General features: G+C 52.9%; 1 protein-coding gene across 2 annotated transcripts in view; it reads left to right on the top strand.

Moving 5' to 3' along the window:
* EXTL3 (exostosin like glycosyltransferase 3) overlaps positions 1–12294 on the top strand; it is a 51636-nt gene extending 39342 nt beyond the window's left edge. For both annotated transcript variants that reach the window (XM_032184290.1, XM_032184289.1), the window contains exons 5-8: positions 8355–8482; positions 10565–10709; positions 11086–11214; positions 11706–12294. In XM_032184290.1, coding sequence (XP_032040181.1) covers positions 8355–8482; positions 10565–10709; positions 11086–11214; positions 11706–11915 — 612 coding nt within the window. In that variant the 3' untranslated portion in view covers positions 11916–12294. The remainder of the gene's footprint in view (positions 1–8354; positions 8483–10564; positions 10710–11085; positions 11215–11705) is intronic.
* Positions 12295–12863: the final 569 nt, after the last annotated feature.

The raw sequence follows: 12863 nt of genomic DNA, 5'->3' as shown, positions 1-12863 counted from the left end.
ATAAGCCGTGCTCATCCTGGAGAAAAATGAGAGATAAGACGCTGATTGCAGAACCGTGGCATGGATTTGCTGGGTCTTTTCTTCTAACCTTACAGAAAAGAGCTCTCATCGCTAGGTAATGGGGTTGAGGACAGGCTTGCTGGCACAAAGCTGTCGCCGTTTCAGCCAGCCCAGACCCATCAGAACTTTCCCAGTGAGATCTCAACTCTCTAAATCTCTGATGTCCTTGGAAAACTTTTAGTCTGGCGTGAACCTGGCAGCTGAAAGTGGGTGTGCAGGTCTGAGTGCTCTTCATGCTCGCTGCTCCTGGCACCACAACTGTTTCTTCTCTGCCCCCTTCTCCTCAAAAAATAACCTGCCCACGGAGTTGATGCCATTGTGGTTTTGCTTCCACGCTGAATTTCCTTCCAGCTTTTTCACTAAGTGCTCTGCGAGTTGTGAATTGTCTTTCCCCACCTCCCCCCTCCACGAACAGAGAAATAATGCTCGTTTTGATGCCTCCTGCCCCCAAATGTGAACGTCTGCACCAGAGCATCTAGGATGGGCCACAGCAGCTGAACATCCTCGAGCATCATTAGACGTAACGTGCTCAAGCTGCTGAGCCACGCCGAATTTAACCAGTTTTAAAATAATTACACCTGCTTTGCCGGGCGTTTCGTTTCGCTTTCGTCATGGAAATCCTGCTTGACAGATGCCTCGTAGACAGCGAGGGAACCTGCAGAAGAAGTAATCGTGCAGCACCGCACTGACGGAAGGCTCTGTTAATTAAAGCAGCCAGGCTATCAGCCGGAGAGCAGCGTGTGGAAAGATGAGCTCTGCCCCAGTGAATGGGAAAAAAAGTATTTCCAGTAATCCCCTGGGACGGCATCCCTTGGGTTGCCGGCGCTTTCCTCTTCCCCTGGAGATGTTCTCACTCTCCAATGTGTGTTTCTCTGTTTTTCAAGTGGACGTTTGTGTGTTTTCTTCCCTTTATTGCTGGCGACCTGCTATGGCACAGCAGCTGATGGCTTGGCAAGGAGAGGCTACCTCAAGGGTGCTCCTAAACTGCCGGGCTAATTTGTTACACGCTCTCCGTCTTGCAGATGAGATGTGACAGCCTCTCTCAGATCCCTCCCCCAGCTCTCAGTCCATTTGCTGCCAGACTTCTCGGCGCAGTCCCAGGGACCAGCAATTCTTTTCCAATGAATTTAGAAGCACGTGAGTTTGCCAGAAGGGTTTTCTCCGGAGAGAAGGGCTGAGAGAGATCTGGACTTTGGTACTTTAGAAGTTTGGGGCTTTTGCTTGCTTGCTTTAGTAAGGACAAGACTTTATAGTGTGTGCATCTTTCTTTAGCTCCAGTATGGCTCCTCCAAGACTGAGGTTGGTACTGAGGTTGTACCTGGCCCTGAACATCTCCCAACACATCTGTGCTGAGTGCTCCATCCACATAGTGCAGCTGGGAAGGCGAGGCAGGAACACTGAATATTTTTCCCCAGATCAGGTCAGGCTTTCCCAGGGAGCTGGCAGATCCAAACTGCTAACTCCTAGGGGTCAAAATGGGCTTAAAACTGGCACAGAGGGATGGTTCAGCTCCCAGGCTCGCTGGCAGCGTGCACATCATCTCCTAAGCTGCTATTATCTAACCAGCCTGGGTCTCCCTGCAGAAAGCTGGATACAGGGCGCACGTGGCCTCCTTCAAGGGGTTCCTGCAGGAGCTGCGGGCAGCAGGAGAGGCACAAACCCTCACAGCAGCTGTCAGCACCTGGTAAGAAGCTAATTTTGCAATCCAGTTAAACACCACCACTTTCAAATTGCAGCAGACACCTGGCAGAGAGCTGGTACAGCAGATAGATATTTATTTGTTTGCCTTGCTGTCTTACCAAAGACAACTGGTTGCGTTTCTGTGCCCCTAATTTGCTAAATCAGGGTGCAGATGCTGCTGCTGCCGTCCCCGGTCTCCCCAGCATGTTCTGTGATCTCCTAAGCAGAATAAATTCACCTGAATTTCCTGCCTTGAATACCAAGGGGGAATTTGCCAGGTGGAAGCAGGTTTGTGACGTCTGCCTGGCTCGAAAGAGCACTGATAAAGAAACACTTCACTTCCATGCCCTTGGATATTCCCCTTTTAATTGCAAAAAAATAATAGCCAGGGGAGAGTACCTATGAGGTATGACAGCATGTTGTCCCAAGGATGTTCTTCAAAGCCAAATAATTGCAAATAATTATAAATAAATCTAGGTGGACAACCAATGCGCGTCTTTAATTGCGCAGCCACTAACAGGGACATGCAGGGAAAATAAAAATAAGTGAAGATCTGGATCTCTTTAATGTTAAAATAAGTACGCCTCTCCCTTAGCTTCCTCCAAACCGAGTGACAGCTGCACCCCTATGAAAATGAATAAATAATGGGTTTTATTTGTATAGCAAGCTTTTCTCAGCTCGGAGATGAGCAGCCCACGGACACCACTCGCGTGGTTTAAAGAGAGCCCAAGCGTTGGCACAGATGATGTCCATGGACACCATATCGGTGTTAAAAAGGGATTTCTACTAGTACCTTCCTGTGTGGTTTTGTTCTCACGGGGGGATAATTTACGTCTGGTTTTATGTTGCATTATTTAATTATGCCTATTTTAAAAATGCATCTGTTTTGCCAATTTACGTGCACTGCACGCGGCCTTTGGGTAGTTTTGCAGCTAAATTCCCCTCCAGTGAAACTCTCTCATTCCTCTGGAGATGATTTTTAAAATAGTCCCTGAGATCTTTTCATCCAAAGCTTGAAAACACCTCCGAATTGGAGGCAGCAAAGCCTGGAGCCTGGGAGTTGGGCTTGGCAGGAGGAGATGGTTCTGTGTGGGCAGGACAGAGCCCAGGGGCTCGTGGTGTTGTGCTTTCAGGAGGCTTTCAATGCTGCAGGAGATGTGTGGTGGTGGCTGTGGAGATGCTGGTGGCTTCATCGGCTTCTTCACGGAAGGCTTGGCAGCTCGTCCAGCAGACAGGACTCATCTGTGAGGTCTTGGGACTGGCCTCTGCCCTTTGACATGTTACATGGGGGAAGATGACCGGGAGCTCGAGAGAAACTGGGATCAAAGTCATCATTATGAGGGTGAACTTCAGGTGTGTGGCTTCCACACGGAGTCTCTCCTGATCCCAAATTCCAAAATTCCTGCAATAGCCAGGGAAATTTGTGGTGCTGCATCCCTCTTCGTTTCTGGCTGGTCAGTGCAAACCTGTCCTGACATCTGCGCTCCTGAAAAAGCTGTGAAGATGGTGCTGCTCTTAGGACAGGCTGGCTGCCTTCCTCCTCTGCATCCCTGGGCACAGCAGTGGAGAAGCAAGAGCCTGATCCAACACCTCCACTGCAGTGGGAGCAGGGGATGGAGCCAGACCAGGTAAAAAATTAATATTTATCCTGCCCACGTGTATGTGAATCCACACAGGCACGAGATCTGCTTGGGAAGAAAGCCCTTCCTGCCCTGTAAATAACCTGCCAGCTCAGCATTCGTGTGCTGTTGTGTCTGGCAGTCTGCAGGTCTTGAGGGCTGAGCTGGGCGTGTTGCTTCGTCAGGGGATTATCCGGATTTTGTCCGACCTCTGAGCTGAAAATGAGTGGCCTGATTACAGAACAGTTTCAGGTAAGGGCAAAGGGATTCCCGGTGCCACTTACTGTTCCTCCTCTGCTGCAATTCTGAGGTTCTGACCTTGCAAATCCCTCTGGCTCAGCCATACGAAGCGGAACGGTGTGTCCTCGGTTGGGATCTTTGCCCCTAGATGCTACCATCGGGATAAAGTACATTTTTTAGAAGGGTTTGTCCATGGGTTCAGTCCCTGGGATGGCAGCAAGGCTGAGGCACAGCCCTTGAGCATCCTCCCTGCGCAGCCGGTGCCTTCCTTCTCTGGATCTTACTGCAAACTTCAAGAGCCAGTGCCAAGAAGAGGATTGACAGGGCTGTAAATCTGTGTCGGCCCTAGAGGACTGTGCTGCCAGGACCACTCTGCTTCTCCCTTTTTCCCCGTGTCTTTGGGAACAGTGGAAGTGGATCCTTTTCCCGAGAACTTGTTCTTTGGCTCTCCGAATTACTCAGCTCTCCTAAGGGTGCCCTTTTGTTTTTTTCCTGATGAAGACCTGACAAGCAATGAGCTTCCCGCTTGCTTGCAGAGCTTGCTCTTTGCCCACAAATCAATCTGCTTCTCTAAGCGGAGCTGTCAGGATTTCTCCAAGGGCACAGACATTCTTCATGTTTTCGCCATCAAATTAGATGTGACGCTTAATTTAAGGCTTAGGCATAAAGCCTCACTAGACATTTCTGGAAGACACCGATTTTACTAAATTTTTGTATTTATGTATAAATATTCTGCATAAATAAAAAATACTGGTGTTGGTTGGGGCATTCTTGCTGGGCAGAGGACAGATTTAAGCTTTCTTTTAGCTCTGTCTAACGCTTTTAAGATCTTTTTTGGCCAGCATGGCCATGAACAACGCCAGGAGCAAATGGATGTATTAAACAGGTTTGGGTTGAGTTTCGGGGTTTCGTGCTCCTTCAGTCAAAAGAAACTGGTGGAATGAAATCACCTCGCTTTGCTGAGAGGAGCAGAAGTCTCTAATATGGTGTGTGTTGTGCTGAGAAGCATTTTATGTCTTGTAGTTTTAAGACAAACTTCCTAAGTGTGTAAACTGCTTAGGTGATTTGGAGCTGGGAGCCACGGCAGCGACTTTGTACAGCACCACGCTTCGTAATACCACTGGTGGCAAAGGTTTTCAAACAAAATTGCCAAGAAAAGGCCAAAAACAACCAAGGTAAAGACAGCCAGAAGTACAAAATGTGAGGCAGGAGGGGCTGGGGTTTGTGTGAAGGTCCTAACAGTGCTGCTGTGCTCTGTGGTTGGAGCCTCCCTGTTCCCTGCAGGGGAGGGTGGCTTTTTGGTGAATTTGTGTGCCTTTCTTTTAGCTGATGGGATTTTTTGAGCTCCCCAGTGCTAGAATCTCGCTGGGTGAAGGTTACTGGTGAGTAACTGGTGAGCCGGAGCTCAGCATTTCAGCACGCGCCTCACGCTTGCTGAGGCAACTTTGGTGGGTGCTCACCCAGCTCTTGGCTCACAACGCCTGAAAAATATGATCAAAAGCCATCATTAACGTGAGGGAAGGGCAGGAGAAATGGCCCTGGGTGAGAGATGGCGAGCTTGATCTGGTTGAATAAGAACTGAAAGAGGGTTTGGTTATGGCGCTGCCCGGTCCCGTGTGGAAGAGGCCTGCTGAGGGAGCTGATGGCGGATCCCTCAGAGGAGCGAGTGGTTGGCCTTAGGTTGGACGTCCTGAGGGACATTCAGAGGAAGGATGGATTCCCCCATTTCTTGATGTCTTCAAAAGGGATTCCTTTCTGTCAGAGACACCTGAGGTGGCCACAGGTTGGGTCTGAGAAGGGGCTCCCGTGAGCAGGGGCTCACATCGGCAACATGGCTGAACTCACAGCTCCCAACCCCACCAGCCATTTGCTGCTGGTTCTTCAGAAAGCATTTGGAGATCAACCAGTGCCAAGAAGTTTGATCTCCCAGTAACATTGTCGAGCTGTTGTTTCTCAGCAGCTTTATGGCACCTCAGGCTGAGAATCTTCCAGAGAAGAGAAGCGATTCGAGGCCCTGCTCTACCGCCTGAGGAGGTCCCACAGGGTGACCAGGCCACCTCCTCTCGTCCATAAATCCCTGATTTTGGCAACATACCGTGCCTTGTTTACGTATAGAGGTGTGTATGGACACCACAGTGGCTGCCTGCTTTCTCCACATGCATGGCACGGGGAGGCTGAGCTGCTATTTCTGGAGGAGTGCTTGGAGATACCTGTGGCCAAGGACACGGCCCGATAAGGTGCCGCTCAGCTGTATTTTAGGTTTGTGATGAAGTCAGGAAAAATTGCTAAATCTCACTTAATGCCACGGGAGGGAGAGGACTGGACTTCTTTATACTTGGCTGGTGTAATAACCCTTCCTTTTTCACCTAGCCTAATAAGTTCCTGAGCGCATTTGTGCCCGTAATGGCCATTTCACGCCTGACAAATCTGGCGTTTTCCGAGGCCCATTGAAATGGAAAAACCTTCGAAGAGATAGGAATGTTTCAAGTCCCCGATTCGAATACTCCTCCCCTTTCCCCTTGTAACCTATTTTTACAAGATTAGCCACTTGTATTAAAGAAGAAAACCTTCCCAAAGGCTCACTTGTCTCTTTCTCAAGAGCTCTATTTCCCATCTAATAACGCGATGCCCTTGTTTCCCCAGCTCGGGGTGTTGTGTGTGTGTGTTCGAGACCAAAACCTGGTCCTGCCTGAGGAAAAAGCACTGTGCTGAGCCGTCCCAGGAGGGCAGAGACAGGAGGAAGGTTTGGTCCCTTCTCGAATCGCTGCCTGCACGTCCCCATTTGCTTTCCTGGTGCAGTCACCCAGGGGCAAGCGCAGGGATTTCCAGAAGCCACTGACTAGATGGCTGATGCCAATTAGCCGCATCCTAAAAGCGCTGTAAATTGGGACAGTTCCTTTGAAAACAAGGCATCAAAGGCAGGAGCTTTAAGTTGCTTCTAACTTTCGCTTGTGCTCACGTGGTGGATGTGCTTATTGAGTCTCGGAGGCATCTTGCTCCTCCGTAGCATCCTTCTCTTTAGGGAAGAGTTTTGTGCCAATGCACCAATCTCTCCACCCCCTGTGCTGCCCTCTTGCAGCTCCAGGGAGTGGAAATAATTTGACATTTCGCAAATGTACAAGCTGAGTCTTTCCCGAGAAGCTGAATTGAGGACCCACAGCAAGTAGGAGGCTGCTCAATGCAAAGCCGTGGACATTTCTCAGCGTGCTGATGGGGCAGAAAAGGTTTTCTGCTGCGCGGCCCCAATTCTTTCTCTTTTGTCCTCTATCCATGTGTCTTCAGCTGGTCCAGCAGGAGCGGTAGGCAGGACCTTGCCTGGAAAGCATTAAATGCATTTCCGATGGCCTGGCTCCAACTTCTGCTAATCCTCACGAGTCAGACACCCCCGGACTTCAATGAGATCAGCCTCGGGGAGGAAATGCCACCATACCAGCAGCGGCACGGTGTGCTGTGTGCTCTTAAGCAGGAAGATAAATTATGGATCGGCGCTGCTTTTAATAACTGCAGCCTTACCGGAGGGCAAGCCCAGCAACAGGAGGCAAAGCAGGCAGTCAGAAACTGGTCATGGCCACAAGATTTCAGAAATGGAGCCTCTTTCAGAAGCACTGTGTTACATCCACGAGGCCCTGACACCCGTTTTATGGTGTCACCAAGCTGGAGGGAGCACTGAGCAGGTCTGAATAGGGGCTGCCGTTTCTGGAGGGGCTCTGTACGTGTCCTGTCCCTCTGGAAGTGCTCGTTGTCCCCTCCAAGGTCTGGCTGGCTGCCCTGTAGATGAGCACCCACAGGGGTTTATTTGTACATAAGGCCGTCCAGTCCTTTTCTCTGCTTCAGCCCTGTCCCCCTCGGAGCAAGGATCCCAATGCTCCTGGTGGTCCATCAAGCAGCAGGGACCCCAGGGGAGGTTCAGGTTGGAAACGAGGAAACATTTCTGATCAGAAGGAGCAGTCAGGCATTGGGACGGGTTGCCCAGGGAGGTGGTGGAGTCCCTGTCCCTGGGGGTGTTCAAGGAGAGGTTGGACGTGGTGCGTGGGGACAGGGTTTGGTGGTGACATTGGTGGTAGGGGGTGGTTGGACCAGGTGATCTTGGAGGGCTTGTCCAGCACTAATGATTCTGTGATTTTATGAAGGCTCAGCAGCAGCTTCATCCCAAAACGTGGCTCCTGGCACCACATCGGTTTGCCAAAGAGCCCTTCCAGTCCGGCAAGTGACTGAGAGGGAGAGGGGGGAGAAATTCCTGCTCTGGCGTTGTCTCCACTTCACCTTCCCGTGCGGGCACTGCTCACACCGCATCCCTCCTGGGCTGGGAGCGCTGCCGGCACGGCTCTACCCTGATCCACCTAGAGATGTGCCATTCATTCCCCTTCCTGCCATAAATCGTGCTTTTGATGGCTCTCCAGCGAAACATTTTAATGCCTTCTCGTCGAACGCTCCATTTTTTGCCCCCAGTTGTTCCTGCTGACAGCTGAAGGCGCCAACACAGGCTTTACACAGGAGTTTAATCGCTCCAGCTGTCACGCGGGTCCCCGCCACAAATATTTTCCCCCTGTTAATGGCTTTTTTATGTGACCAAACGTAATCTCATTTAACGGCGTTTCACGCCCGTGACGCCTTCTTCTTTTCACCAGGCTGGATTTTATTTTAAGAGGAGGCTGGCGGGACGGAGCAGCCCAGGGATCGGCGTGCCCGTAGGTGTGCCGGGGCAGGGGAGACCTTTTCCATCTGCACACCGTGACGCTCGTGTTTGTCCCGTAGGTCGTACGCACGGAGAAGAACAGCCTGAACAACCGCTTCCTGCCGTGGGATGAGATCGAGACGGAGGCCATCCTGTCCATCGATGATGACGCTCACCTTCGCCACGACGAGATCATGTTTGGGTTCCGGTGAGTGGCCTCCAAGGATGCAGTTTTCAGCCCCAAGATGATGTTTTCTGCATCCCGGTGCTGCTCGTGGCCCCGTGGTTAAAACGAGAGCCTGGCCGGGGGCTAGCACAGCCCTTCCTGGGGCTTTCCAGCTCGAGTTGTTGGAGGAGAAATGTGTGCTAATGAAGTGTTTAATGACTGCAGGTGGGCTGATTCCAGGTTGTCCAGGCAACCCTCCTGATTCTCGCACTGCCTAACCTTCACTCTCAGGCTTTTGCAGTTCTGATAACCCTCCCGTAATGTTCTTGAGGGTATGTTAAGAAGAAAACTGGAAAACAGATCCAAGAGGCTTCTGCGCTCCGTCCTTCACTTTGCCAAGGCCAGGACGGTCACAGCCCTTGCAGGACTTGATTGCTTGGGCAAAGAATCCCGTTTGCTCTGTGTGATGTTGGGATGTGGCAGCTATTGCAGCATTTTTCTCTCCAGAGGATGAAAAAGAGAAACACTGCACAGAAGAGGTTGCTCCCGTTCCCACCTCCTTCTGCTCCAGCACCTACAGCTTCCCTTAACTTTCCCCTGGCTTTTTGTCCCGAAAACATCAGGTTTTTGTGAAAGCAGGAGGTGGGAGAAGCGAGGAGGGGCGAGCAGTTCCTGCTCCAGCTTTTCAAAACATTTGAGAGAAAGCTCAGCCAGCGAGCGAGTGCTGGGAGGATGGTGCCAGGGCCGCTGCTGGCAGCGTTAATTACTCCCTTTTCATTACCAGCTTATATTGGAGCTTCATTAATTTGACTCGAGGCCGTAACAACAACCCCATCCTTGCTCCTTGCTGTGTTAGGAAGCGTAATGAGCGCCCTTGGAAAGTTGGTGTCTGCAGCAGCCCTGCAGCCATCGCTTCTGAAGCTCTCAGCAGGCAAAGGAGCCGTGGCAGCTCTCCTCCACCTCAGGAAAACAGAAAAAAACCACTCGCTGCCTCGTTCTGTGCCTGTGGCGAAGGGAAAACCCTCCCGAGTCCACCAGGCTCCCGCCTGGGACTTGTTTTTTGCAGTCCGGGCTCTCTGAGCTTGGGCACCGACACGTGAGGTCGGCTCAGATGCTCGCAGGGAAGCTGGCGGCCCCGCACGCGGAGGCTGGGTTGGTTTGCCAGGTTAGACACCGGGCTCTGACGTTTGTCTTAATGATTCCTGACAGCCTCACGGCTCTCCTGGGGGATCTCACTTGAGGACAGCGAGCTGCAGCTGGGAGCAGAATATTAACCGAGCCCGTGCTCTCTCACGTGAGCCTCACGGTTTAATTCCCTGGGGACCAGCAGCATTTTAGGGTGAAGGACAAAGATTTAGCAGAGTTTGGCATCCTGCCTCTGAACACACCGGGCTCTTTAGCATCTCTGCAGCCTTCCTGAAGAGAGCTCCGTGTCACCTCTGCCTTAAGGAGGAGGAAACGGAGCTGTGGGGGAAGGCCCAGGGGGTTTAGGGGCAGGGGGTGGGTTACTCCCAGCCCAGAGCCGTGGCTGCTCTGGACTTTTTATAAGAGGAAGCCGAAGCAGAGCCGGTGGTTTCGCATCTTGGTGGCTTTCCCCACCTCTTTCCCTGCCCTTTTTCACCTGAGCTCACCGTTTTCCGTGCTCTCTGTACCTCAGAAACTAATTTGGGGCCATCGGGCTTTTTTCATTAGCTTTCCTTTAAATGTACAGAGCAACCTGTAGGAGTTAGAAGATCCCGTATGCGTGAGCCAGGAGCACTTCCCTCCCCTGCAAATCATAAACTGGAACAGCCCTCTAGAAGAGGCCCAACACAAGAAACCCAACTTGGTGGCACCCAGCGTTGCTCTGCGCTCACAGCCCGTGCCTTTAAACCACATTTGCACATTTTAATGATGTTTAATCTTTTCTTTGTCCAAACTACGATGTATCTTGGCCATTCTTTGGACCAGAAAACCCCAATTATTTATTTTTTATATGCAATTATTCCCCTCAGTTGCAACACCTCCGTGGGAGCAGATCCCTTGGCGTCGAGGGCACGATCTCGCCCGGCTGCCCCTGGAGGTTTTCAGGCAGAGCTGTGCTGATCTCCAAGCTCCTCATCCGAGCTCTTGGTGTGTTTGCAGGGTGTGGAGAGAGGCGAGGGACCGCATCGTCGGTTTTCCGGGGCGCTACCACGCGTGGGACATCCCCCACCAGTCCTGGCTCTACAACTCCAACTACTCGTGTGAGCTCTCCATGGTGCTCACTGGTGCTGCCTTCTTCCATAAGGTGAGACGTCGCGGCCGCTCCTCCATGACCAGCCTGGAGCTCTCCTCTCCTTCCTAGAGGAACCAGAGCTTGGGTGTTTGTGATTTATTTGTTAAGGATTAGCTCTGATTTGATTGTTGGAAGGGAGCAGGGTGGAAAATGCCTCTGGGACACGCTCTTCTCTCGAGGAGAAGGAAGACAGAGGGCAAACAGATCTTGGGAAGGCAACAGGCCCTTTCCCTACAGTTTCCTGAGCTGTCCTGTGGAAAGGGGATCCGCCAGCTGCTGGCGACCTGCTGACTGTGCAGCAGCAAAGAGAGCGAGGTCTGAGGGGGCTGAGGCAGCGCGTGCTGCCCGGGATCCCCTCGAGCAACGCGTCCCCTTGTTCCTCTTGCAGTACTACGCCTACCTGTACTCCTACGTGATGCCGCAGGCCATCCGCGACATGGTGGACGAGTACATCAACTGCGAGGACATCGCCATGAACTTCCTCGTCTCCCACCTCACGAGAAAGCCTCCCATAAAGGTAGGGACTTTGTACTGTTATTTTTTTTACCCCTCCATCCCCGAGGAGCTGCAGGGCTTCGTTCAAAAGCTCAGCGCAGCCTCCAGAAGCGGCCAAGTCCTCGCCGTGGCACGCGGGATGAATTTGGGATTTGGCTCGCGGTGCCGCTCAGAGCAGGGGGTTTGCTGGGTCAGCAAAGGCCCCGCGGAGCAGCTGGAAGACAGATTTCCTTCCTCCCTTAGCGTACAGCATGATTAGAAAAGATTTCCTGGCTGATCTTGTGTGGCTTTGCCGAGACATTTACGCTCGTGTGTGTGTGGAAGGCCCTTGGTACGAAACCCCAACAGCCCGGCTGGGATCCCCCTGCCCCGTGCTAACAAACCAACGCCACAATTCGGGGCAGGGATTTCGGCTGTGAATCATTCCTCTCTTTATCTCTGCTGGCAAACTGTGCCCCAAATGAATCATTTTAAACACAGCTGCAGTGACCGGCCCCCGGCCCTCTCTTGCAGGTGACCTCCCGCTGGACTTTCCGCTGCCCCGGCTGCCCCCAGGCGCTGTCCCACGACGATTCCCACTTCCACGAGCGGCACAAGTGCATCAACTTCTTCGTGAAGGTGTACGGCTACATGCCGCTGCTCTACACCCAGTTCCGCGTCGACTCGGTCCTCTTCAAGACCCGCCTGCCCCACGACAAGACGAAATGCTTCAAATTCATCTAAAAGCAGCAGGCAGCGGGCGGCCGGATGCCCCTCGGCTCGCCGAACTTCATCCCGAGGCGGGCGAGGGCGGAGGGGTGGCTTCTCAGCGAGGCTCCGAGGGCCAAAAGCCTTCTGCTGTTGACTCTGGCCTCCCTCCCGCGGAGGAAAAGGGACGGCCTGGGGTTGGGACAGGCACATTTTGCCCCCATCCTGCTCTCCCCACGGCGACACGACCAGGCGGCGGGGCGCAGGATCTCCCGGCCCCCGCCAGGACGCTCCCTAGGATCGTACACTGAGGAATGGCGCCTTGGCTAGCGGACCCGCCCCCGGGCTAGCCAAGGGCAACCATTCTTTTTAATTATAATTATTGTTATTTAAAATGAAAGTGTTTTAGATTTGCCGCGTGAGGCTTTTTTTTTTTTTTTTTTTCCCCTTTTCCCACCCCTCTCTGGACCTGTCTGCGCTCTCGGGGGGCGCCGTGGCAAGGCCAGGTCGGCGGCGTTTGACTGCAGAGGTTTCTCCCCACCTCGAGGCAGCTCCGGTGATGCTGTCCCTGTCCTTCCTCCCTCTCTCCTCCTCCCCTCCTGCACACCACGGCCCGGCTCCCATCGCCCTGTGGCCACTACTGAGGACTTCCAGGTGTCACCCCGCTGGTGAGCGCCCTGCTCGCCCTGCCGAGCCTCCCGCAGCTCCACGAGGGCTGAGCAAGGACGAGGTTGGTCCTGGAGGGTCCTGAGCCGGCTCCCAACTCCACGCCGGGTCCCACACCGCAGCCACGGGGGCGTTCGGCTGCTGTGCTCTCATTCCTGGTGTCCTTTTTCCACCGCAGGTACCGCCAGGCCTCAAAAACAGGGTTTGAGGTTGGGAATGCTCCCCCTGCAGCACGGCAGGGCTGCAGTGACCCAGCGTCGTGTGTTGGAGCAGGTTGTGGGGAGGCTTCGAGCCTGCTCTGGCCTTTCGGGGGTAGCA

This window comes from Aythya fuligula, chromosome 3 (assembly GCF_009819795.1).
Source record: "Aythya fuligula isolate bAytFul2 chromosome 3, bAytFul2.pri, whole genome shotgun sequence".
NCBI lineage: Eukaryota > Metazoa > Chordata > Aves > Anseriformes > Anatidae > Aythya > Aythya fuligula.
The sequence above is the reverse complement of the archived record's forward strand: the minus strand, read 5'-3'. Positions and strand labels throughout refer to the sequence as shown.